The 26,393-nt window shown below is 52.5% G+C and overlaps 1 protein-coding gene across 4 annotated transcripts; it reads right to left on the reverse strand.

The window, feature by feature from the left end:
- Nucleotides 1–1,219: 1,219 nt before the first annotated feature.
- On the reverse strand, nucleotides 1,220–22,735 carry TPM4 (tropomyosin 4). Of its 4 annotated transcripts, none has more exons than XM_045778571.2 (9): nucleotides 22,581–22,732; nucleotides 16,557–16,682; nucleotides 12,098–12,231; nucleotides 10,125–10,242; nucleotides 9,575–9,645; nucleotides 8,541–8,616; nucleotides 6,871–6,933; nucleotides 6,716–6,785; nucleotides 1,220–2,665 (listed from the first exon to the last, which is right to left on the reverse strand). In XM_045778571.2, the coding sequence occupies exons 1-9, from the start codon at nucleotides 22,692–22,694 to the stop codon at nucleotides 2,583–2,585; spliced, it is 855 nt and encodes a 284-aa protein (XP_045634527.1). In that variant the 5' UTR covers nucleotides 22,695–22,732; the 3' UTR covers nucleotides 1,220–2,582. The 4 variants fall into 4 exon arrangements, with proteins under 4 accessions (XP_045634527.1, XP_045634528.1, XP_045634529.1 ...); XM_045778573.2 differs by lacking the exon at nucleotides 1,220–2,665 and adding an exon at nucleotides 2,672–5,687 and having other exon boundaries at nucleotides 22,581–22,735; XM_045778572.2 differs by lacking the exons at nucleotides 16,557–16,682; nucleotides 22,581–22,732 and adding an exon at nucleotides 16,016–16,303.
- Between the last annotated feature and the right edge of the window lie 3,658 nt (nucleotides 22,736–26,393).

A 26,393-nucleotide genomic window follows, 5' to 3' on the forward strand; every position in this document is an offset into this window, starting at 1 on the left:
TTCTCTCCAGTGGTCTCCCTGATTATTCTGTTCTTTAATTCTGATTGCACTCTGCAGTGTGTTCATTCTAAAACACTTATCCAGTACCCATCCAGGGTCTGTCAGGATCAGGCTTTCACCATCTGGCCCTAAGCTCACCCTGTGTTCCACATACACGTCATGGGATTGGGAACTCCCGGAGATGGGAGATCAGTTTAACAAACATTGAACACTTCTGTTAAGTGCTGAGGCATGAGATTGACTGTTACAGTATCCTGAGATTAGATTATAGCCCAAGGGGGTAGGCAGGAGGGAGAGAAGGAACTTCAGTCTAGTAATGGTAGAGCCCTTAGAGAAAGCAATTATGCTTTAGTCATTGATATTCCCTGCATCTACCATCTAAACAAGCTCACAGCATCAGCTAAATGTTGAAATCATATGAAGGAAATGTTTTTAATTATACTTGGTGACAAAAAATTGTTTGCATACCACATTAATGTTTTAAAGGCTTTCATTTCTCTTTTTGATTCCCTACCCCACTTCCCCAAGATCAGATCTTGAGGCAGATAACAGAGCAATTCAGGTAGTGAAACTGCAGTCATCTTTGACTTTCTTCTTTAAGTACCTGCCAGGTGGTCAGCTGTCTTAAGACTACTTCCTCCAGATTACTTCTTCCTTTTCATTCCATGGCAAGCACTACCTGGGATTAATGCAACATCCTCGTAACTAGCCTTTCTGCCTCTAGTCTGGCCCTTCCTGAAAATAAGTGGATTTTCCTAATGTGTTTCTTTGTTGATTAGTCTTCAGCGACTCTCCGTTCCTGACCAAATTAAGTTCAGGCTCTCATCAGTATGGACCCAGCTTACCGTCCAGCTTTCCTACTTCCTTCTTTTATATATGCAACACACAGAAGCCTTACGCAGGCAAGCCTTGTGCTTTCCTGACTCAAGCAACAGAGACCATTTTCCCTGCTCCTGTCTCATTGATTAAAATTCTAGTTATTCTTCACAGCCTGGCTCAGGAAGGACGGGGTTTAACAAAGGACAGGAGCTTTTGAATTACTGAGGCAAAGTGCTCTCACTTGAATAGAGATCATAATCCTTATATGAAGTCATGGTATAATGCAAGTAACATTTGTTAATGATCTTGGCACGGTTATCTTTCCCTCCCATCCCATCAGCGTTCATTGAACCAGAGTACCTTCAGTATCCCCCCAAACACATTCTGAGGTTCACACAAATTACAATTTATGTAAAAATTTATTTGACCAAAATGTAGAAAAAGTGATACTATTACATATGATACAGTTGCAAGAATCTAAATGAAAAGTGTGGGTTTTATTCAATTGCACAATTTGCTAGTGTACCTTCCGGGTAGTGTGATGCTTAATAAATAGGAGTGAGGGGCAGAGGATTTGGATAAGCTAGAAGCAGGGTGATTTTGTCAGAATTGTAAACTTGAGTTGGCCCCCACATTGCTGGGGAATGTGGAATGTTTCAGCTCTGAGATGTTAACCAAGAAAGCAGAAATATAACAAAGCCAAAATGTGCAGCCCTGCCTACAAAATACTCCATATCCAGTTTAATCAGGAGTTTCTTGGTCTTTTATTAACTTGGTCCTGAAGAAGGAATTAAAGTCCTACATAAGTAAGTCTTCAGTCTGCCATTCCCTGAAGTATAAAGGAGATGAAGCTACAGGCCGATTACTTTATCTCTATTTTGCTGTCAAAGGCCCCTTCTGCTCAATATTTGCTAACAACTGCTCAGTTATTGATGGCTAGTGGTCTTCTTGATAGGACTTCTCTGAATAAGACTGAATTCTACCACATTCATTCCTGCTGAGGAGATGGTCTCAGATCAGAGCAGACAAGCATGGGTCATTATTGGAATAAGCTATCTGCTCCTCAGAGAACAACTTTAGAATGAAAGGAACATGTAGAAGAGCCTAACATCAAGAATCTACCCAGAAAATATTGGGGTAATTATTATTATTATTTCCCAAGCATTCTCATGCTGACTGCCCAGAGGATGGTTTGTTCTGCATGGCGGAGTGTGGGAAACAGCCAAGATGATTAGGTTAATCTGTCTATGGTTTACGACTTCCCACAAAGTCAGCCCCGTCCCCCTGGCTTTATTTTTTATTTTTTTGCTCTACATGGAAAATCCCTACCCATATTTTAACCTGGTTACCTGTCATGTGACCAACAGTGGCCCAGAAGGTTATATATTCTTTGGACTTTTAAGTTGACCCATGACTAGATACTGGAGTTGTTTTAAAAAAATGTAGGGTTGTCTATTCTCCCAGGAACCAAACGCCCTCAGTCTTAAGAGAGTATGCTCAATATGAAATACCCTGCCTACCTTATGAATAAATGCAACTTAAGGATAAAAAATAGAGCTGAAAAAGCTGGTGCCATTTGAAAAAAGGAAGGAATTAGATTTAACTGGTGCTCAAAGCTTCTCTGATACAAAATATTTGGTCATATATTCATAATTCGCTTGACATTTCCAGCAAAGCGAAGATTCAATAGCAAAAGAAACTTCTTACAAGAGAAAGACATGGAGCTCTGGAGTTTCTGTTGGAACAAGACTCTTCTGTTTTGGTTATATACAGTTAAGTTCGTTTAGCGTCTGATCCAGTGTCTGATGTAAGCCCACATTCTCTTCTTTGGCCTGGGCAAGTTTTTCTGGTGAGGATTAAGAGTGGGGGAAAAATAAATTAATAAGCATCTTTGTTCAGGAAAAAAAGTTTTCAACTCCATAAACTATCATAGTGAAAGTCATAGCAGAGAAAGTACTTTACATTTTAATTACAGCAGAATACCATGGAATAAGAGAGCTCAAGTATCAAATATGGGAGGCAGGGTTGCAAGATAAAATACAGTCTTAAATTTGAATTCCAAGTAAACAACAAATACTTTTTTAAGGACAGGTATTTCCCAAATGTTGCATGAGATGTACTTTTGCCAAAAAATTTTTCATTGCCTATCTGAAATTCAAATTTAACTCAGTGTCCTATGTTTTCATCTGTTAAATCTGGCAATCTATAGAGTTAGAACACCTGGACTTAAGCCCCAGTTGTGCCACTGAAATACACCATTTAACCTTGCTAAATTCTGTTTCCCCATCTGTCAAGGATAACACTAGCAATATGGGGCATGGGGAAACGAGAGGGGCTTCAGAACTTAGGAAGTGCTACACAAACATAAGACTTCAGTCCAAGGTATGGGAAACAGTACACTTCCCCCCTAGTGCCAGTTAATTAGCCTTTGGTAGGAAATTATAATCCTGAAACCCGTTTTTCCTTTGGAGGTTTTGGGAACGGCCATTGAAATTTCAGGCATAATTGTGTTACTGTGTCTGTGTGTCCATAGCCATGTAGTCAAACTCCAGATAAATGCAGCATAACTGAAAATCTAAGTCAGACTACAGGTGAGTTACTAAGTGCCCAAGCTGATAAAATAAATTTTCAAAAACTGAAAAAGTAAGATGCCATTTAGAGCTCGGCACAACAGCGATCAAGACAGAACTGGTTTGCAATGAGTGATGGCTGATAAGACACTAGGCCAAGAATCATTAAAATACTGGAGGAAAGCAAAATGCCTCATAAACTGTGATAGGATCAGCTTGGAAATTTTCAGAAAGAAAAAAAAAATGACTGCAAAGACGGCAGTCTTTCAACTAGAACTGCTGAACCTTTCATCTCATGAGGCACTTAAAAACATCAAGTTGCTATGAGCGGGGTGGATTCGGTCAGAGAAAAGAACAGTGAGTGACCTGGGCCTGACTAATGTGGATGGACAGTGCCCACTCCGTGTGAGCCAGTTTCTCCGTGGTCTCACCTAATCCTCACTCACGGAGCAACCACTTTTGTTTTGCAGAAAAGCTAAGCAGCTTGTTCAAGCGCCCACAGCTAAAAAAAAATGGCAGGGCTGAGATTCAAACCCAGGTCTCCCCACCATAAATCCTGACCTCATTCACCTTGCCACTTGGATTCCCTGGCATCTACTTTGTATTAGATCTGAGATCAAATACCTTTCCCTAAAGTATCAATTGCCCTCGAGAAGTGTGACAGGCCCACAGACCGTCAACAGGTGGTAGGAGATGTCCATAGCCCAAACCTCTGGAAAGGAAGTTCCACTTAGGTGCTTAGTTAAGTAGAATGACTGAATAAGCAGGGCTGCAGTTATTTCAAAGGGTGGAGGCCACCTACATCTGGAAAAATCCCAGGAACAAATATATAGAGTGAGCAAACAAAAAAAACCACCCACCCCTTCATAGTCTAACCTTTCCACGGTCATTCAGTATAGAGGTGTGTGAGGGGAGAGGTTTCTGCAAAAGTTCGGGGTGGATGATAGAAAACCAGGGAGAGGGTGAAACGGTGTGAATAGTTTAAGGGAGGTGGATTTTGGAGGAATGAATATAAAGAACTGGGACAGAGGTTCCCACCTGAATAAAATTATAGGATGAGGAATAATAAGCTATGGTGACGAAAAATGGTGGCTCTAACTGGAGATCTTCCTGCTACTCCCAGGTTCAAGGGGCAGTCTAGAAGACACGCGCGGACATCAACAGGGCAGTGGTTCTGGGATAATTTATGGTGGTGGTGGTGGGGTGCAGGGGAGAAGTGGATAGAATATTTAAAATTTGGATTCTTGTGGAAAAATCTATGAGGTTTTGGTCACTATATGACCTCTTAATGCCCACAGGCTAACTTTAAGAGTTCTCACCAAAGCAAGGTTCCTGATTCGAGTTAAATCAAGTATGAGGAGATAGAGGTTAGTGTCTCAGGCAACTTTGGAACTCGGGAATGAATCATCTCTCTCTGTCTGGCTTTCCAGCAACTCCCACCCCCTTTCCGTGCTGATGCGATACGCTTTCATCCCTTGTGTAGTTGTTTTCTAAGGGCAGGGGATAGAGTGAGGCTCACTGGCAAGCTTCCTCCCGGGACCGAGGGCTGGGTAGATGTTCCGTGAACAGTGAAGACACAGGGAACCCCGGACACCACTCTCAGAGTGTAACACAGAGAAAACAAACGCGAAAAGGAAGCATAAGGAGACCAGAATGCCACTGCCGCTTTTTGAATCCGTAGGTCAAACCCCATTCAAGAAGAGCCTCTTTTTAGGCACAAGCCTGCCAGTTTTTGCAAGTTCTGCTGACTCTCACAAGCTGCTTATGAGGCTGGATGAGTCTCCATTCAAAAACAATTTCTATTTAAGGAAAAACTGCTATCGGCATGCAGATATAGTTAGCTCGCACATATTTGAGAGCTCATGCCAAACTGGCTTTTGTTTTCATATAGGCAGAAAGAATCATGTGGGCATCATTTTCCTTTTGAAATGAGCTCTTCATCTGAACCACCCACTTTCTGTTGTAGCCACAGGCAAGGGCATCAACAGCTACGGCTCAAAAGCGGCAAGTGAAGAAAACGAAAATGAGGGCCTGGGCACGAGGAGCGCCTGTCTTTATTTCGGTCACACAGCCACAGACACAGCAGAGGAAGGCTTGAAAGACCAAACCAGGAGGCAGGAAACGAGCTTCTAGAAGCCCACGGGAAGTGTAGGCACCACAGTGAGAAGGCCAACTTCGGTATTGCTAGGACAGAGGGCGGCACCCCAGCTCCCTCTTAGAGAGAGGTCATGTCGTTGAGAGCATGGTCCAATTCCTCGCTGATAGCTTTGTACTTGAGCTTCTGAGCGTAGAGCTCGTCTAGAGGGCGGAGGTCCCCAGGGAGAAAGTTCAGGAGAAGAGGTACAGGGAACAGAACGTGAGGGTCGGAATGGAGTGCCACAGATGAACAATGAGAGGAAGAAAAAAAAAAGTGAGAAAACAAAGCACGAACTAGAAGAAAGTTGAGTCCTATGTAAAATAAACGAGGAAGCAAAAGATCAATGGAATGGTTTCCCAGTGGCTCGAAACTCTGTGGGGGTCAGCCATAAGGAACCTTTAAAAGAAGGGGGACCAGAAATGGAACACAGCTTCTACCCTCAGTCTCCCGCCCCAGCTATTTCTGACTTTCAGTGATGTCACCCAGTCCAAAGGTTATACTCTGGAACGGGGTATTTTCCCTTATATGGAAACCTCACCTCCCAAACCAAACACTGGGACACACGGTCTGAGGAACAAGTTTGGCGCCCTTTCTGGGTGAGATAGTTTTAGATTTTGTTTGAGTCCCGAGATGCTAGAATTTCCCGGTTACTTTATGAAGAACATGGGACAGAATTCTTTTTTTTTTCCTTTTCTTTCCAAGTTGGAACTCTTCAAGAGATTCTGGGATATGTGGGCACCAGACTTGCAGACTGGAGTCTTTATTCAGTCTCTGCATTCTCTGTATTTCCATTTTCTCATATTGTGATAAGCTCTGAGCTCTCTGGGAGAGAGCTTCTGTAAAAATGTAAGGCATTTTAAAAACGCAAGGTGTCTCTCAGGAATGAGCAAATTGAAGGAAATTCTAAAGACTTTTAAAACAAAATCAGCCATATTTGGGTCTCTGTATTCACATGTGCAGCCAATTAAGCAGAGAGCTTTTACTTCTTGAAAAATGGCAACCCAGGTCTGCATGGGACTTGCACTGTCCTGTTCCAGGGCCCCAGCCCGCCAGATGTGCCCTCACTCTGCACTTGACTCTCCTAGGGTGAACAAAGCCCAACTCAGTCCTTCCACAGACTCCTCCCACCTGTCCGCAGATTGTCACCAAGGGGGAGGCAGAGCAAACGTAATCAGATGTAGTTTCGTACCTTCCAGGTCATCAATTGTCTTTTCCAGTTTTGCAACCGTTCTCTCTGCAAATTCAGCACGGGTCTCAGCCTAGAAGAAAAGAAAGGAGTCACTATGATTGCTTCGACACCAGCCGCGAGAGAAACCTGAACAAGCTGGCTGTGATCACGCTCACCTCTTTCAGTTTGTCGGACAGAAGTTTGATTTCTTCTTCATATTTATCCTCCTTTTCAGAATACTGTGGGAGAAACCAAAACAGTACTTAAAAAAAAAAAAAAAAGCACAGAAGAACGTGGGTTCTCCGTTCCTTGGAGAAAAGCATGTGCTTGAAGCACCACGAACATGCCCAAGACGCCAAGTGGAGACAGCACCTTTCCAGGCAGAGGCAATGTGCACACAACTCAGGGGAATGTGTAGAAGGGCCCTCTGGGGTGCGACTGAGCTGAAGGCCTGGGTGGGATAGCTAGAGATGGAACTGTGAAGAGGACGGAGCAGAGGGCTGCATGGAGATACATGGCACGGGGAGCCCTCCAGAGTTGGCCCGATAGATGTTTCCAACCCCGCTTCCCACCGACTTTCCCAAACACGTTCTGGGAACGCTCCAGTCTCCCAGCCTTAGCCCCCCACCTCACCCCCCCAGCATGGGATGATGTTCCTTTCCCCATGACTACCCGTCAGAAAGGATTTTTGTCTTGCAAGGTTCAACTCAGATTGGTATCCGCTAACCCCTACAGCTGCCCGCTAGGTTGCCAGATAGCCTCAGTCCCATTTTACAGGTGAGTAGAAGAGTCACAGAGAGGTTACGGAATTTGTCTAGGGTCACACGGCCATGAAGCGACCACACCATGACTGACTGGAATTCGAGCTCCTGGCCTTCCCTGCGCTTACAGCCCTTTTCAACATCACCTCCTCATGACAACCTCCTCATTCCCCAACTTTCCAAGGTTCCTCTGTTGAAAGTCTCGAAGCACTTTATTATCGGGTCAGTCTCTTCTACTCAACTACACCCTGAGCCCTTGCAGAGCAGAAGCCATATTATCACTGTAACATGTACCCCCAAGGCCCAGGACAGCATCTGGCCTGGCCCATGGGAGCTAACTTGGCGTGCACACAGGAGCTATGTTTGCTCTTCAAAATATCCTTGTATCCCTGTTAATACTAATGACATAGCTCTAAACAAGACAGATGCAGACCCTGTCCTTAAAACTTACAATCTAGCAAGGAAGGCGTGTCATTAATTATGGCAAATGTGATCCACCATCAGGATAGGAAAAGCAGCACATGGGGCTATAAAGCCGAGAAACCCCTAACCTAGATGTTCAATGCAGCTGGAAGGCAGGAGGCGGCAGGGAGAGTGAGGAAGTGAGCAGGATGGCGAATTCACAGGGCAGGCCACGGCAGAGTGTGTACGTTGCTCCTATGTGGTTCTCTCCGGTAATGACTGCTTCGGGTGCTATCTCAACCTAAAAAGCCCAACTGCGCCTCTCCTATCTGCTGCTCGACCTTCTAGAGTGTGTTTCTGAGGATCCAGGGGATTCCTGAGCGTGAGGCTCTGTAGACAGTTATGCTCAGATCTCCCTAAGAGGAGCCTGACCAGGTACGAATCTCTTATTCCCTCTCCACTCTCATCGAAGGCAGAGATAAAAGACGGTGCAAAGACTCCACACAAGAAGGAAATCTAGCCACCAGACATGTCTTTTTGTGGGGGAAAAACCTTGCTGCTGGGCACCAACCCCACGGGTAGCCAATACAGCTCAGATCCCGAATACCCTGGCACATATTCCCGTGCACCGTGGAGGGAGAAAAGAAAGCCCAGCAAACCACCAGCGCAAGCCAACCACCAACCTTTTCAGATGCAGCCTCGAGTGACTTCAGATTGTTAGTGACATTCTTGAGTTCTTCTTCTAGGTCACCACATTTTCTGTGCAAAGACAAAGGAATTTTATGTCCTATCCCCCCTTAGAGCAGGCAATTCCCCTGAAAGCTTTCAAAAAGAGGAATCCACGCTGCCTAGGGCCCCTGGAAGGAATGCGGGGGAAAAATGTTAATGGCTTCTCTCTGAGCTGCAGCGCTGTGCACTTATCCAAACCCTATCATGCCTGGCAGAGGTGCCGCAGGCCGAGCAGTATTTGGAAGGTTTGTAAAGCACTCCTGAGCTCCCGCCAAGGGTGAGGCAACAGGGACTTGTGAAATCTAGGATGGATGAGGCTGCCTCCGGAAGGTGTAAGAATGAAATGGAGCGCGGGAGGTTGGGAGACAGCAATCAGTGTGCACCGGACACTCCAGGAGGCAAGCTCTGAACGGATCTGCGAAACTGAATCCTCTCTCTCAGCACCACGGGATGCTCCTTGGAGCTGAATTCCTCACCCGAGGCCGAGGGGAGAGGCTTTTTGTTTGTTCAGAGCTCGGAGCTGTGGTCAAGCATCTCACCTCCCCCTCCCCCCGCTCCAAACCCAGGAATGTGTCACGGGCAGACAATGCCATCAAGAACAGAGCAGAAACGCTGACAGGGAAGCCTGCCTTCCCCAGGTAAGCATTCTCTTGAGAAGGCTCAGCCTCCCGAGATTTCCTCTCCAGGAAAATGGGACTTCCGGGCTTCTCTGCTATTGCCCGTCTCACTTCTATTTCCCAATACCTCTGTATTGTTCCAATACCTTGGAACACGCAGGCAGCGCTTCCCAGGGCAGTCAGAACAAAAAGACATTCTGTCAGCCATGGAGGCAAGGAGGGAGGGCTGAGCTAGGAGTCCCAGATGCCCATCCACTCGAGCAGAGGCCTCAGAGAGTCAGGGTCAATTGTCCACACAACCAACCCCCCCCCCCCCAGCTCTGCCCAGGGGCCGAGCTGGGCCCCCCTCTCAGTCCCGCTCTGCCACTCACAGCTCAGACACCTCGGCGCGCTCCTCTGCCCTCTCCAGCTCGCCCTCCAGGATGACCAATTTACGAGCCACCTGCAGACAGAGAAGATCGATTAAGACCCCAACAACCACGTCTAGTAGGATGCCTCCCCACCACCCTTGTGGACGGCAAGGCGTCGCCCAGACCATCTGCGAGGACGTGGGCCCCAGGAATGAGGCAGACGGGACGGGAAGCCGACCACGGAGACCGGCAGAAGACCAACTGAGCTTTCGTGGTCTGAAGACCCATGATGCCCAATTTTAGCCAGAACACCCAGCTGCGGGACAAAAAGTGATCTGATCAACTGGTCTCCCTGCTAAGTTAGACAAGTGTCACAGAATTCCCCAGGACTTGCTGGCATTGTGGAAGATACGGATTCCTAGCCAAGAGGCTGTCTCTGGAAGAACAGATGTGGATGCAGAAGGCCAGCTGAACTAACCAAGAGCTTCCTTTAGGTGGCCCCAGGGCTCTCCCTATCACAGAGCCATTTCCTCCCCACTTCCTGCTGCTGCCCTCTGCCAGCTCCACTCACCTCCTCGTATTTGCGGTCGGCCTCCTCAGCGATGTGCTTGGCCTCTTTGAGCTGCATCTCCTGAATCTCCATCTTCTCCTCATCCTTCATGGCCCGGTTTTCTATCACCTTCATTCCTCTGCAAGGAGCAACGTCGTCATGATCTCCACACGCGGGTTACGGCCCATCGTACACCTCCACACGTCTGCTCAGCCAAACTCCTCTGCAAGAACCGTGCTCCAAAGAGGAAACTGTGGAGTGGTTCTCATTCACTTCCCCTTTGCCTCCTATCCCAGGAGCTGCACCATCCCCATCTTACAGAGGAAGAAACGGAAGCACAGAGAGGCCAAGTAACTTGCTCAAGGTTGCGTAGCTCGTAAGTGGCAGAGCCGGGATTCAAACCCCGGCGATCGGGCTCCAGGGTCCAGGCTCCCATCCTATACGGCCTCTTGCTAACCAGTAACAAGAAGTACTTATACGCTAACAGTTACCACAGTGTGATGGAGGTGTGGGCCGGCCCGGCTGTGGGATTGATGAACTCTAGGGCACTGGGGGAGGACGTGTGCATGTGTCACGGGAGGCTTTCCAGAAGAGGAACCACAGGAGGGTTTCAGAAAGAGGAGGGACTGGAAACCAGAAAGGTGAAGGGACTGCCGTGGGAAGACCAGGAAACAGGCAGGTACCCACAAGGTGAGGGGTGAGGAGGAGCCGAACCGAAGTGGATACGTCCAGTTTGGAAAGGACAGTGCCCGGGGGACGGCTGGATAGCTACAACGCAGCTGGCTCCCTCTGGCCTGCACTGCTCGGAATGCACCAGGTAAGCCCAGATACCTCCAAAGAGGCCAACCCAGGATGGCGTACTGATGCGTGTCATGCCTGCCCGGAGCGGAGGACCATACATGCCTTGTTGTTTAATAAATATGTCACTGGCTTTGCTAGCTCACTGTCAAGACACCTTCACATCTGTGCAAAGCCTTAACCTCAGCCCACGAGCAAGCCAAGGAAACCTTTGAGCACTGGAGAGATCCAAGTGACTTGCCCAACGTGAAGTGTACGGACTTCAATCTAGATCCTTCAGTTCCCAAGTAGAGAATCCTTTCTACGAAAACTAGCAGTCTTTCACCAAGGGCGTCACCAAAGGCCTCTGGTGATACGACACAGAGAAGTGAGGGGCCTTCCCAGGCTCTCTGGGTTTGGTGAGGTCCTGGAAGTGAGACATATGGCCGGGAACATGGGCAGCAGCTAATCCAGGCCCCCGGCATAGCCATGAGCAACATGTGACTGGATCCTTCCCACTCCCTGGTGGCTGACCGGGAAGCCTCCGCTGGGCTGTGTGCCCTCGCCTGGCACAGGCTGTCCTACACTGCACGGGAAGAAATTTCCCGCATGGGCAACCGACAAAGTCAATCTCCAAGATTCCCTGGCTGGTTCTTGATGTCACAACAGCACAATCAGAAATTAATCCTTTGGAGGGCTTTATACCAGGAAGCCATGGTGGATGGGTGAAATGAGAATCCTGGTGTGATCGTGGGGAAGATACACAATGACCACTGGCTCGGCCCACACTGTCACCACACAAGGAGCCCATTTACCACCACACAGAGACTGCTGCTTCTGGGAATGACACAATCTGCCCTCAGTCCTCCAGAGCCCGCACCAAGGCATGAATTATCCTGCTCCAGAGGACGGCGCATCCCGCTGGAGGCCCAAATGCAGAGGGCGTGCCACTGAGGTGAGGAGCGCAGGCAGTCTCAAGTATACTGATGGCGCTCGTCTGCGAGTGTCCCTGACATACAGTGGTTCCTGCCTGACAGCAGGCTTAACGATTGTCCGTGCAGATGGCCCACTCCAAGTTTTCATCTCCCGTCCCCTCTCCCATCACCCCGGAACTTGGTATTGTGAGAACACCAGTGAGACGCACAGTGGCTCTCAGAGAATCTGCGAAGCAGCCCTCTGCAAACTGGTGCAAACCCGCTTCTGAGAAGCAGCCTTACCTCTCGCTCTCATCGGCCGCCTTTTCTGCCTCCTCCAGCTTCTGCAGGGCTGTGGCCAGTCGCTCCTGAGCCCTGTCCAGCTCCTCCTCAACAAGCTGGATGCGTCGATTGAGAGCTGCCACATCCCCCTCGGCCTGGGGAGGTCAGAGGTGCAGCCGGGTTAAGAAGTAAAAGGCCAGCCCAGCATCCCCAACTCACATGGCGTTCTTCCCCGGGTTAACACGCTTCCCCCCAACCCCCGCCCGACAAAGCCCACCTGGGAATGCAGGCAGTAAGGAATTCATGTTCTCATCTGGAGAACATGAATTTTCCATATGATCTTCCCCCCAAAACGCCCGGGAACATCCACCACTGGAGGACAAAGGTGTGTATCCCAGAAGAGGACAGGCAGTCAAGTCAACACGGAAGAGTGCCAAGCGCACCGCATGCTGGGAGAAGACCGTGCTGGCCTCTCTGGGATTGCTAGAGAGTAAGGCCACCCGTGCCCTGGCTCACCAGGGCATATAAAAAGCTCTGCTCCCAGTCACCTCAATGGTAAGAAACGCAAGAATATGGATGCCTCAGTTAAATGTCAGCCACACAACGTGGGGGAGGGGGGCAGCGCCATCAGAACACCACCCTGAACTAAGTCTGGCCCAGAGAGGATGCGACAAAAAGATCTAAGTAAGAAAAGAAAAGAAAACTTGGTCACGGGCACGGAAGGGATGTCAGAACGGCGATACTGGCTTTCAAGGTATTTGCACCTACAAGGAAGGTCCTACGGCGGCATACGTAAAAGCAGAACTCCGGGCTCAAAAAGCGCTCGGTCAGAATCCCTGTTTTGCCAATTTGCAGCCGTGTGGCATTGGGCAGGCTGCTTCACTGCTCTGAGCCTCCCCATGCCAGCCCCAGCCCCGTGAAGACTGTAACTGAGGGTGTGGCCCTGCACCTGGCATGTGGGAAGTCCCATGATTTCACCTCATTTAATTCTCCGGTATTTTTACAACGGGGAAACGGAGAGGTCCAGCTCGGGGCACTAGTTCTGCTCAGTCTCACAGAACTGGCGAGAAAACGGTCTCAGGAACCCCAGCCCAGGGCTTTTCTCTGGCTGTATCTGTACCCCGCAGAGAGTCCTGTGGGGGCTTCGAGACCGGCTGCCCTCAGCAAGAAACACTGAAGACTTGGTGAAATTTAACTCAATGGAGGGAAGATGCGTAAAGCTACACAGGTTTCTTCCTATCAAGACAATCTCTGAATGGGGGGAAGGCCATAAAAATTAGTAGGAAACTGCTCCCTCCCCTGCCCCCTGAATTTATACAGCAGGAAAAAAAAAAAAAGGAGTAAAAGAATGAGGCCAGAGATGCTGAAAAACACAGAGACTCGGGAAACTGTGCTTAGCTCCAGGGTCTTAGCAGCAGATGGAAGGAAAACTCCCACAGGTGTTTCATCGCAACTTCCTCTGAAACACCAATTTGGAGACTACATTAAAACCACCAAAGAACTATTTTAAGAAATTCACCCACTCCTTCCAACGAGTGGGTGCCTTTTATTCTTTTTAATAACATGAATTTTAACTCCTTCAGCACCGGGGGCAAGAATTGATTTTTTTTCCCCCAACAGTTATTAGTACATTAGCAAAACTGCATAACCAACACCACTATCTAATTCTGGAACATTTTCATCAACCCCCCCCCCCCCCGCCAAAGAAACCCCATCCCCATTAGCAGTCAAGGTACTGATTTTTAAGATCATACAAAACTGCTTGCTTTCTTATGAGTTGTCTTTAAAAAATGAAAGTGAGCCTTTCCTTCTGTGGGGAATTTGGAATCCTGATAACCACGCTTTTGGCACATTTTCAACTCCCTGGAATTGAAAGAACGCTGACACACACGACTATATACGTGCTTACATATATATGTATTTTTGAAAAACTGCTAGTCACTGCTAGTCCTTTTGGGCTCCACCCCTTCCTGCAATCAAAGCTTCTACACTCTACAAAGGATTTCCCTTATAAGGTAAAAGAGGCTTGCTAGATACATGTGGCAAAGGAACAGGAAGATGTCGGTTAATCACACAAAAATCTAAACGAAACCAGCTGTTGGGAGGCAGACCCAGAAGTCTGCCACACGACGGCTCTTGGCTTTCTCCACAAGAGACTGAGAAAGGCTTTTTTGCCCCCTCTGGGCTCAGTTCCTTTGCCCAAGTACTTTTTTCAGACTTCCCCGTCCTGACCAAGAGGAGCACGCTTTGAAAAGCAAACTTTTGAAGAAGTCCGCAACTTTCCAAAAACATCTTTTGTCCCAACTGGACTGTCCTATTCCTAAGTCTTGGCTCGAGGCTGAGGGCCATTTTTAAGCCGAAGTAATTGTCCTCCAGCGAGATGACTTGGGATGAGATCAGAGGGAGGGTTCTGCCGGTTCCTTGTGTGAAAGAGGCCAAACCAGCTACTGTTTGAGGCTTGCACCAGGTTTCCGAGGCCTCTTCACGCCACAGCAACCCTGACAGGACCCAATGCTTCCACTCAGGCCAACACTGGGGCGGTGTGGGCCTCTTCTCCAGACTTGTCAACACCCAGGGCATCTTTTCCACTTCTGGGGTCCCCCCTCCTCAGCCTCAACACTCCAGCTTTCCGGGACCCTGGACTTCCACCCTCTCCCCCAACTTTCTTGCACACCTAGGGCTCTTCTGCCAGCAAACTCTTATTCTATGATAATAAATGCTCCACATTTTGAAGCCTACCCCATGGGGGGGGGCTGCTCCCTTGTCCTGCTCCAACAGAAAGGACACTGAACCCCTCTGCAATGCTATCCACCCTTATTTGTACCCCTCACACCCATTAGACTTTGAGCTCTTCTGAGGTGACAGGGAGTGGAGGAAAAACAGCCCAGGAACTGAGCACCTACTATGTGCCACTACTCCCCGGACCCTCCCAGCTATCGTAGGGGGTCGGCATTATTGTCGCGGCTGCTTTACAGATGGGGAGACCGCTCCTAGGGGTTAAGTACCAAGTGGTATGAGATGGCATTGGAATCCGATCTCTCCGCTGCCCCAGGAGTTTTCCACCATCTGTCCTGCCCCGAGGGGCAGTCCGAGGACGAAGGGAGGCTAAGAGCGCCCTCCTCCGTCGGCCCCATTATCTGTCCTCAGGCCCCGCAGCATGGAGCTGAGGCACACCAGACCATCTTGGGTCCAGGGCCCCGAGCTAACATTCCTAAGTTCTTTTGGAGAAAGGCGGGGTCCCGCGGCCGTCGCTCGGCGGTCGTTCCCGCAGGGACCAGCTGGGGAGAGAAAGGCCGGCGGCTCCGGGCTGAACTTCCGCCCCCCGCCAGGAGCAGACACGTCGCCGCCGCGCCCCTGGGAACAGCTGGGAAAGTTCAGCAGGAGCCGGGAAGCCGCGTAAGAGGGGAGAAAGTGCGACGCCCCCCCTCCCCGAGTCCGTGTCGGCCAGTCCAACCCCAGACAATGGAAGCTCAATGTTTCCACTCTCACTTCCCGCTCCAGGGTCCAGTCGCCTGTAAACCCCCCCCAGCCCCGCCCAGGACCCCGGCGCCAGCCCGGAGTCAGATGGCAATGCGGCGCCCCCCCACAACCCCTTCCCCACTCCAGGATCGTGCATCCACCTCGAGCCCCTCCCCCCATTACCCGCTCCGCCGGCCACACCCGATCCGGATGCGGCGCCCCCTCCCCCGTCCCAGGCTGACCGCGGAGAAAGGGAGTCTCAGCAGCCCGCTCAGGGGAGGGGGGTGCGGGTCCGCGTTCCGGGAGCCCCCAGGCCAGAGGGCGCGAAGGCGGGCTAATGGGGAGCGGGGGGGAACCGGGTAGCCGCCGCCGCGGGCGGGCGGGGAGCGCGGGAAGCGGGCGGCCCCGGGAGAAGGGGAGAAAGGAGCGCGCGCCGGGCAGGGGGATGCCGGGGCGCGGGGCCAGGGCGCGGGCTCTCACTTTCTCGCGCCGCTCGCGCTCGCCGTCCAGCTCCCGCTGCAGGCCCTGCGCGCGGTCCTCCGCCTCGTCCGCCTGCTGCTGCAGGGCCTGGATCTTGCGTTTCACCGCCTCCAGGGAGTTGAGGCCGGCCATGGCGCGGAGGCGCGGAGGCGCACGCAGCGGGCGGCGGGCAGCGGCGGGCGCTCGGCTAGGCTTGGCTCGGCTCTGGCGAAAGCTGCACCAGCCGCGCCCCGGCCCCCGAGCCTTTGCCTGCGCCGGGGCCGCCCCCGCCTCTCCCCGCCCCCGGCCCGGCCGCCGTCGGGGCGATGAGGTCACCCGGCCCGGCCGCCGACGTCAGCACCGCTGGGGGAGGGCCTGACGTCGGCACCGCTGGCCACAGCTGCTGGAAAGTGCCCCTTTTCGGGACTTATTTGGAGAAAGCGCCGGGAGGCACCGCCTTCTCCTCTTCCTCCTCCTCCTCTTCCTCCGGCGCTGCCCGCCCACCCGGCCCCGGGGCTCCTGCCTGGCCCAGCCGCGGGCGCCCCCATTACTAAGCACGTACGTCGGAGGCTTTCTTCTCTGTCAGCTCCAGCTTCTCCTGGGCGTCTTTCAGGTTCTCGGAGTATTTGTCCAGCTCATCCTCCGTCCCCTTCAGTTTCTTCTGGAGGTGCGTCAGCTCCTCTTCCACCTGGGGACAGATGGGGGGACGTGTAAGCCTGGGGGCCACGTACCCGTGGCGCAGGGGCGTCTCCTACATTCACAAGAGCCCTCTTCTGTCTCCCTGGGCCTCAGTTGCCTCATCTGCAAAACAGGGATAACGATACTGTGCACCAAATGCTACCTGTTAATACGATTTTCACCTTCTTCTCATCTCTTGGGACAGCTGTGTGTGCTTATCTTTTGGGGGGTCCTGGATACCCTTTCAGAATCGATTACAGCTTTTCGGAAACAAGTTCCCGACACACTTCCCAGAAACACTCGTTCAGTTTTGCATCCCAGTTTCAGGGGTGCGGACTGCTGGTGATCCCGAGTTAAGCAGAAATAGGAGTCTCATACTCTGGGCCCAGGTCATCCTCCAAGCCCCAGCCTGTCCCTCTCTAGTTCTGCCTCCTACACTGGCACCCAGAGAAACTTTCTAAATGTATGTTTGCCTTCCTTCTGCCTAGAACTGCCATGGCTCCCCATTGACCAAGAGAGTGGTTCTTCGACTTTCCCACAAAATACTCTGAAAGGTTGGGGCACCTGGCGGGGGACTCAGTGGGTTAAGCCTCAGATTCTTGATTTTGGCTCAGGTCATGATCTCGGGGTCATGAGCTCAGGATGGTGAGATGGAACCCCTAGTCCGGCTGGCGCTGGGTGTGGAGCCCGTTTAAGATTCTCTCTCTCCCCTAGACCGGTGATGGGTAGTAAGGAGGGCACATATTGCATGGTGCACTGGGTGTTATACACAACTAATGAATCATCGAGCCTTACATCGAAAACCGGGGATGTACTGTATGGTGACTAACATAATATAATAAAAAATCATTATAAAAAAAAATAAGATTCTCTCTCTTCCTGTACCTCTGCCCCTTGCCCCCACCCCTGCCCCATGCGCGCTCTCTCTCGCTCTCAAAAACAACAAAAAACTCGGAAAGGTTGAAAGGCTCAGGCCCACCCCACTCCTGTATTTGGGGGTTTTGGCTAGAAGAGAGATCCCCCTCAAAGACCACTTCCTTTGAAGGCTAAGGTTAAATCTTTAAAATTACTGCACATCTGGCTTAGGTTCATTTTAATAAAAATGTCCCCCACGTTCCCTAAGTTTTCAGTTCTCTTTGTTTATCCTGGAAGGCTTGCCCCTCTCTTGGCCCTCCCACCTTGAAAAGCTCAGATCTATGGGATACAAACCACAGACCCCTTCACCTCTCCATCTCCATCACCTCCACCACACCAGTCAAGAGTCAGTTCAGGAAGCCTTCTCTATCACCTCCAGGCTGCACCTCCCTCCCCTGCCCCGAATTCTGGTCTGCGGTGGTCAGTCCGGCTCATGCTTTGATCTGACTTCTGTCTCTGGTAGTTTGACCCCCTGGTCCAGTCCATGCTCCCAAGGTGGACAAGCAGCCCTCCCTGGGCCCTGCTTCATCCTCCTGCTTCCTTTTCCCAGCAGGAAGCCCAGAGAGGTGGAGTGACTTTCTCCAGGTCACCCAGCCCAGGATTTGAACCCACTTCTGAACAGGCCCTTTAGGCCAGGCCTGCTTTCCTGTGTCCCTTTCTGACTTCCCTCTTTTTTAGGACTTCCCAAAGAAGGTATGTTAGAAAAGCTGATGCGGCTTCTAGGTCAAGCTCTGGATCTGATCTGGGTTGCACACTCACCCCTGAGATGATGTGTAAAATGTGCCAGATGCTTTGTGTGTGTGTGTGTTTGTGTGCCTGTGCAAATTCTTTTTTTTTCTTTTTTGAGATCTATTTATTTATTTGAGAGAGAGACAGCAAGAGAGAATGCACAAGCGGCAAGGGCAGGGGAAAAAGAGAGAGTATTCCAGGTAGGTTCCATGCTGAGCGCAGAGCCTGATGTGGGGCCCGATCTCAGGACCCTGAGAAAACAACCTGAGTCTGAGACCTGAGAACAAAACCAAGAGTCTGACGCTTAACTGACTGTGCCACCCAGGTATCCCCTGTGCAAATTCTTAAAAGGCCTCCTGTCCTGTCTTCAAGGCCACTGAGTGTCCTACTGCTGAGCTAGGGAATGGGGAGGGGATTAGGGGCTCAGAGGAGGAGAAGGGTGAGGAGCTCAGGCCTATGTCAGACTCCACAGGGCCTGATCTTGACCTTCAGGCAATAAGCCTAGATGCCTGGCTCCAAATCCCAGCTGTATGTCCCCTTTTCTTGCCTCAGTCTTCTCATCTGCAAAATGGAAGCCTTGTCGTTGTGGTCTCCGAGTGTCCCAGCAGCTGCTGCGAAACTTCTGCCTTGATGGAGAAAATGAGCCAATTTCCTTAAAGACAAGTCAGTATGACCCAGCTTTCATCTGACTTCCTTCTGGAAGGATCTGTGGGGTGCAGCATTTATTAGGTGCCAACTATGTGCCCAGCACAGCACTCTCTTAACATGACAGAGTGAGAGCAAGTTCTGCAGCTTTGGGCTCATCCAGGTGTAAAGGTGGTTGTGTTTTTCATGACATTTTCCAGCAAGGTTTGCACAACAAGGGGTGGGGACTGGGATCATGTGGGTCGGGGGCTTTGAAGCATTTAGAAAGTGCCAGGCACACGATACGTACTGTCTCACTGAAGCTGCATGTCACAGAAGGGTAAACTGAGTCCTAGCATGAGGAAGGGACCTGCCCCAGGCCATACAGACAGGGGATTTGAACCCTCATCGGACTGATTCCAAAGCTGGTTCTCTTGACTTCTAGGTTGTGCTTCTCACTGACCTTCCACACCCAGCACCAATGCCGCCTCCCCCTGGGAAGCCTGCCCTGCCGTCCTGGGCAGAGCCTCACTGCCCCCTTGGGCCCCCCAGTCCCTGTCCCTCCCCTGGCCCAGCCCTGACTGCTGAGGCAGGGAGCCTTTCTCTGCATCTAGCTCTGTCTTTCCCAGCCTGGGCTCCTCCAGAGCTGGGCTGGGCTGAGGTCACTCTGAGCAGAGCCCCAGCATCACTCAGCGTGGGGCTGGGCCCAGTGCTCACCAAGGAAGTCCAGGGGAAGTTTGCAGAATGAATCAATGACACACCCCAAACCCTTCAGTGGTTAGAGCCAGGTAGGAAAAATCAGTAAGACTGACATGAAGCGGGTTCCCTTCCCTCTGCCCAATTTCTAAGCACAAAGTGTGTGCTGGTGTGTATGGCACCTCGCCAGGGAGGGTAGTCTTGCCCTGGCTCTGGACGGTCTCTGACAAGTCACTCCCTCCTCTGGGCCTCAGCTTCCCTGCCTGTAAAATGGCTGGGAAGGTCATGGACTGTACACCTTGGTCCCTGTAAATGGGGCCTTAGGACAGGGCCGAGGCAGGATGTGGGGTCAAAGGCCAGTTGTGGCGGATGTCACTGCCCTGGGAGGGGAGCGGGCAGGAAGCGGGAGGGCTGGGCCTCCTGGTCCTGTTCCCACACTGGACAAACAGGGCCTAGAATCAAGACTTTGCTGCAGGGTCTCTAAGGGGCAGGCTGGCCCCAGGACCCACACTTGGGCCTCCTGAAGTGCAAGACACTCCAGTTAAGTCAAGTCCCTCATTGCCTCCTGCCTCCATACTCAGGTGGGACAGGCCATTGGCCCCTTGGGAGTGTGGCCTCTGCTTTGGGCCTCTGGAATCTTGTGTTCTGCGCCTGGCCATCGGAAGGTAGCCCATGCCCCCATGTCTCAGTTAAGAACACTGAGGGTTCAGAGAAGGGCAGCGATGTGTCCTGAGTCAAAGTTAGAAGAAGATCCAGCCTGGTTCAAGTACAAGGCCACTTCAGTGGGTGGCTTCATGGAAAAACAAGAACAGAGTGGAAATCCAGCTGGAGGCCAGAAAACCTCTCCCTGCCTTTTTGGCTATATAGCTGGCAGAAGTGAAGGCTTTGAGAAGCCTTCCCTTTTGAGTTTGTGTCTACCTTGGGAGATGTGCTGTATCAGTCACTCACACCTTAGTGAAAATTAGAGCCATACACTTGCTTTTGTCTGAATCCCTAGCTGAGCCTCTCGTGGCAAGGGCTAAATAATGGGTGGAAGTGGGCAGCTCCGGGCCAGCACAAGATGGGTGTCTGTGTTTGCCAGGGAGGAAGGAGGAAGGGAGTGTGGCAGGGAGTGCTGGGGTGGGGCTGGCCTCCAAGAATGTGTCACAGGCTCTTAGGGAAGCCCCGGGATGCTGGGGGATGGGGAGGCCCACAGGGGAAGTAGGGTGTAAGGCGGGGCAGGAAATAATCCTGCATTTATTGAGTGCTTACTCTGTGCCAGGCACCAGGACAAGGGCTCCACCTGCAGTCACCTCTAATCCTTCCACGGCCGTGAGGGAAGCACTGCTGTCACCTTCCTATCTCAAACATGGGGCCACTGAGGCACAGACCGGTGAAGGCCTTTGCTCCACGGCGCTCAGTGACCCAGCTGTGAACAGAGCCAGTCTGAGCTCAGAGCCTGTCCTTTTTACCTTCCACGCTGGCCTGGCATGTGGGCTGGGCAGGGCTAGGCATGTGGTGTCTCTGTCCTGGGCGGCTCTGGGGGCTTATCTGAGACCCCAGTGCTCCTGAGGGCTGGGTGGTTAACCCCAGGGTGCGGATGAGGCCTCGTGGGGGTCAGGGTGCTAAGGAGAGAGCAGCACCCCCTTCCCTCCTCCCAGTGGCTGATCTAGCCGCCCAGGCCCGGACAGCTGACTTCTGCTCTGCTCCAGACCATGGCCTTGGGACTGCCCAGCCCAGGCCTCCGCCCACTAGCCGCTCAGCCCCCTGGTGCGCCCTACCTCCGGAGCCTTCTGCCAGACTCGTCTCTAGAGCTCTAGGTCAAGGCCTCTGCCTGCCACTGGCACCACCACCTCTCCCCTCTGGGCTCCCCGCAGGGATGGCGGGGGCACCTGAGATATGCAGAGATGCACTGAGATCCTCAGGTTTACCCCCAGATCTCCAACTACCCCAGTCCTGACTCTCACCCAGTTGCCCCCACCACACACCCACACTCGGCCACCCTTCCTGCACAATCACACCTGGGTCTGTCCTGACATGGGGCAGGGTGACCCACACTCACACACAGCTCCGCACGGCCACCCTGACTACTACAGACACGCGCACACACACGTAGCTGGGTGCTGCCACCCTCACCTGGACGCTAATGTACACACACACACACACACAGTCTGACAGAAACAATCGCCCAACAAGCACACACACGCCAATACAAGTACAGTCACCTTGACACACACACGCTCACCCTGACACACACACATTCCATTATTGTCATGTCAGCTTTGGCACAAGCACACGCACACACAGCCAGCCTCTCCCCGCTACACACAAGCCCACAGCGATACCACCACCCGCGCCCTTGCAGACTCACGAACACAGCCAGACTCTTTTCACCCCCACTTTCCAACAACCACACACTCGTGCCTTGGTCTGCACACACTCACTGTCACAGACGCTTTTACCCTCCCATGCTCTCTCCAGCCAACACACACACACACACAACACACACAACATACCACCTGTGCGCACACCACCTGCGCACACACAGAAATGCCCAGACACACAAATACACTCTCACACACGGCATCGAACCACCACCCCATCTCTTACACACCCCCCACGCTCATCCTCTCATCCCCACACACCTACACGCGCTCCAGCTTGCACACCTATCCCGCACGCACAAACACCCCTCCCTTGCCCGAGCGCGCCCTGCCTCTCTCTCTCTCTCTCTCTCTCTTGCTTTGCTCGCCCTAGCCCTGCTGGGGTACAGTGGCCTCTCTCTCCCAGCTCAGGCACCCTGGAAAGACAATGGTCCCCTCACTCTCAGCCAGACAGCACCAGCCCTGCCCCTGCCCTGACCTCGGGTACCGAGCTTCCTGAAACCCCCACCTCGGGTCTCAGAGGCCGGCCTCCCCGCCAGGAGCAGCCGCCCAGACAGGGCACTGGGCGGCCGGCCCCTCACCTGCTTGCACTTCTCCTCCGCGGCTTTCTTGTCTGACTCGGCCTGCTCCGCCCGGTCGATGGCGTTCTCCTTGTCCAGCTTCAGCATCTGCATCTTCTTCTTGATGGCCTCCATGCTGGGCGCGGGCGTGCGGGCACCGAGGACTCTGCGGAGGGGGCTGCGCTGCGGGCCGGGCCGAGTGAGCAGCCAGGCGGGGGCGAGGCCCTTATAGGCTCCCGGGCGCGCCTCCCCGCTGCCGGGCGAGACCTGGAGGAGGCCCAAGCCCGGGCTGCCGGGCCAGCCGCCACTCGCTTGCTCAGGACGACTTGGCCAGCTCACCAGCCGCCCCGCAGCCCTCGCCTTATTTGGGCCTAGGATTTTCTCAAAGGAAAAAAAAAAAAAAAAAAAGAAAAAGCCCGACCCGTTTCCATTTTTAACCTGGTGACACAGGTCCCTTGTGGGCGTGCGAGCACAGCACTGGCTCAGGAGGACCCTGGTGGCCTATCGGCCGGCCTCAATTTCCCTCGGTGCTGGGGAGCACAGAGGAGGGCTTGGGTGTGGGTGCAGAGTAGGGGTGACGTGGGCTGAGGAGGCATCCGTCCTCCCTTCTCCTGCCCTCTGGTCCTGTCTCCAGGTATTGGGTGGGATCCCAATCCCATCACCCTCACTGCCCCAGGGGCTCCCTGGGTTACCCCCTCTTTCTGGCAAAAGATGCATCATCTTCTCCCTCTGTCTCCTTTCTGATGAATGTCTCTGGGTCTCTCTCTGTCTCTGGGTCTCTCCATCTCTCTGTCTCTGTCTCTGTCTTTCCACCTCCAAGTTGGTGTGTTCATTTCCCTGTCTCCCTGTCTCTTTTGGTCTTGTTCTCTTGGACTCTCCCTGTATCTCTTTGTCTCTCTCTCTCTTTATCCCTTCAGGTCTGCCCTGTCCTTCTTGCTGTCTGTCTCCTCCTATGTCTGTCTCTCTGTCATCCCCCCTGCCCCTGCAGGCCAGCATCACCAGGGCGAGACTGACCTGGAACATCTCTTGGAAATTCTTGGGGCCCAAGGCAGGCCCAGACCAGGCCCTGAGATGCACACCCTCCCTTCCCTGCTCAGTATCTGTCTGTGGCTCCCTAGCACCCCAGGACCTGGAGGTGGCCTTAACTCAGCTTCCACTCAGATCCTGCCCGCTGCTCCCTCCCCAACTCTCCCCAACAGTGTTTCCCAGGCGGGGCTGTGGTTTCCCCACCTCCAGGCCTTTGCAGGCAGGTACCCCCGCCACCCCATTAGGCTTCCCCTTGTCCTCCGGCAATCAGCCTTCAGGAGGTGTATCACTCATTCTTCTGCGTGATGAACACAGAGAGCCTTTCGTGCTGAGCCCCAGCAGCACATGCTCAGAACGTGGCACCTGCTACTGTTACTGTTATTCGGGCATCAGTTTCGGACTGTGAGCTGCTTTGGGGCAGGCCTGTGTCTCAGTCTTGTCTGCAGCCCCTGGCCTCCGGAAGATCAGAGAATCCTTGTTAATTAAAGTGAACAATTACCCCTATACATTCACACGCTCTCTCACACCCATTCACACACCAGCTCCTATGGCCCCCCACCCTGACTTCTCCAACTAGGAAACTCTCTTCATCCTTTAAAGTCCAGATCAGATGGCTCCTCCTCCAGAAAGCCCTCCTGGACTCCTAGACAGAGCCCTGGACCCTCAGCCCCAGCATCAAAGCTTCATATGGGATGAAGTAGAAGGAGTGAGGCTTCCGTGTTTCCTGCCCAAGACCACAGAAGGAGTGGGATAAAGAGGGACTGGGCAGTGACCAGCACTGCTGGGGAGCGCGGGTGTCAGGCCCAGATATAGAGTCCCTGCTTCCCTCTACACCCCCTTAAGCCAGCTTCCTTTTCTTTGTCACGTTGAGAAGTCCTGTCCCTCCCCCATCAGCATGGGAGCCCAAGCAGTAGCAGACAGAACATTCTGGAAACTTTCTCATGCTCCAAGGACATTGGCTTCTCCCCATGTTCAGGAATCGAAGGGACTCAGCCCAGATCCCTCCCCAGCTCTGTCTCCATCTCTCTCCCTTATCCCACCCCTCTCCACGTCCTGGCTGCAAAGACCCAGTTTCCTCTTAGGATACAAGCAGACCATCATGATTGCATCTCGAAGAACGTCAGTGGTGATTGAAAGACTGGGGACAGATGGTGAAGTGCTGTGCCTGGTGCCATGCTGAGCACTCCACTCAAAGCACCTCGCTTCGGCCTCCCTGAATCCTAACAGGTAGAAGACTGGATTTATTCCCATTCGTAGAGGAGGAAGCTAAGGCCCAGGGTCGCCCACCCAGGGTCACCCAGCTTGTGAGTGGCAGAGCTGCAACCTGACCCAGCTGCCTCTAGACGAGCTGGAGAGAGGTCCTAAGACGCCCTACCATGTCTTTCTGCCTTCCTTCTCCCATCCTTTGTGTCAGGCTGAGTCATCAGAGGTCATCTCCCTCCACTCCCTGTCCCCCCCACCCCCACCACCTCCTGGGAGTCCCTGGGACCAGCCTTACCGCAGGTGGTGTGGCTAATTCCAGGCCTGACACCACAGGCTCAGGAAAGGGATCCTTCCCCCAGGAGCTGCCGGCTAGCTCGGTGGCCTTGTAGGGTAGACCCTTGTCACTGGAATGTCCTCTAGCTCAGGGAGCTCCCAGAGGTGGAATCTGATGCTGAGGAGAGGAGAAGGAGGCTAGGAATGGTGTTAGAGCCCAGCTGCGCCCCCTGCCCTGCAGCCTCGGGACTTGTGCCCTCTCTGTGTATCTGCCCCAGGGACACTCGAGGACTGCTGACCAGGGCTGGAAGGGTCATCCAGGGTTCCTGGGGGCCCTGGCCCAGTTGTCCAGGCTGTGGGGCATGGGGGGGTGGAAGCTGCCGTTTATAGCTCAGAAGGAGTGAACTCCCCTCCTGACAGTGGGTTCTGAGGATGGTGGTGAGTGTAGAGTGACTGCTGCCATCCTGGCCACCTCACAACCGTGAGACTTGGGGTCATTATTGAGCATCTACTACATGCCAGGCACCATATGGGCTTTGAAGACATGGTGGTGGACCTGACTCAGCCCAGGGAGAGAGGCGACCAATAACTGCAAACAGTTATGGAATTCACTATAATAGGGCAAACTACTGTCTTAGGCTGGGCTCCCCCAGAAGGAGACGCTGAGGCAAGAATTCGAGGGCAAGTAATTTATTTGGGAGGCAACCCAAGGAGACATGGGTAGAGGGTGGGAAAGTGAGGCAGAGAAGGGAAGGAGGCCAGTAAAGAAGGCTGCCATACTGAAGCCACTTACCTCTCCAGACAACTGGGGCACAGTCCCACTGGGGACTTCTGGGGGTGCAGCAGAGAACACACTCAGAGGGGCGGGGAAGCCGGGGTATTTATCCACCAATCCCCATCCTCCTTGGTTGAAGGCTGCTTGTTTGGGGGGGGGTGCTCTTGCGTGGGGCACCCTTCGCCCCCACCCCCACGCGGGTTCAAGAAGAAGGAAGCCCTTCATGACAGGGGAACCGTGGGAGCTGAGGGTCCCAGGGTAGGCACTGAGCATGTCAGATAAAATGTTAATGGAATATACAACATGGGGACCTGATGGGCCTTGGGTGGAAGTCAGGAAAGACTTCCCCGAGGAGGTGGCAATTGAAGTGAGGTCTGAAGGAGGACTCAGAGGTGGGCTGGTAGAAACCGGTATTGCATGTATAAAGACCACAGATGAGAGGATCTGAGAGGAGGTGAGTATGCCTTGGCTGTGGAGAGACAGGTGGGAAGAGCATGGTGGGTGGGAGATGAGCCCACAAAGGTCAAGTGACAGAGGAGAGTATGGGGGGCCCCTGA

This window comes from Ursus americanus, chromosome 14, assembly GCF_024610735.1.
Source record: "Ursus americanus isolate L20-20 chromosome 14, mUrsAme1.1.p, whole genome shotgun sequence".
Taxonomy (NCBI): Eukaryota; Metazoa; Chordata; class Mammalia; order Carnivora; family Ursidae; genus Ursus; species Ursus americanus.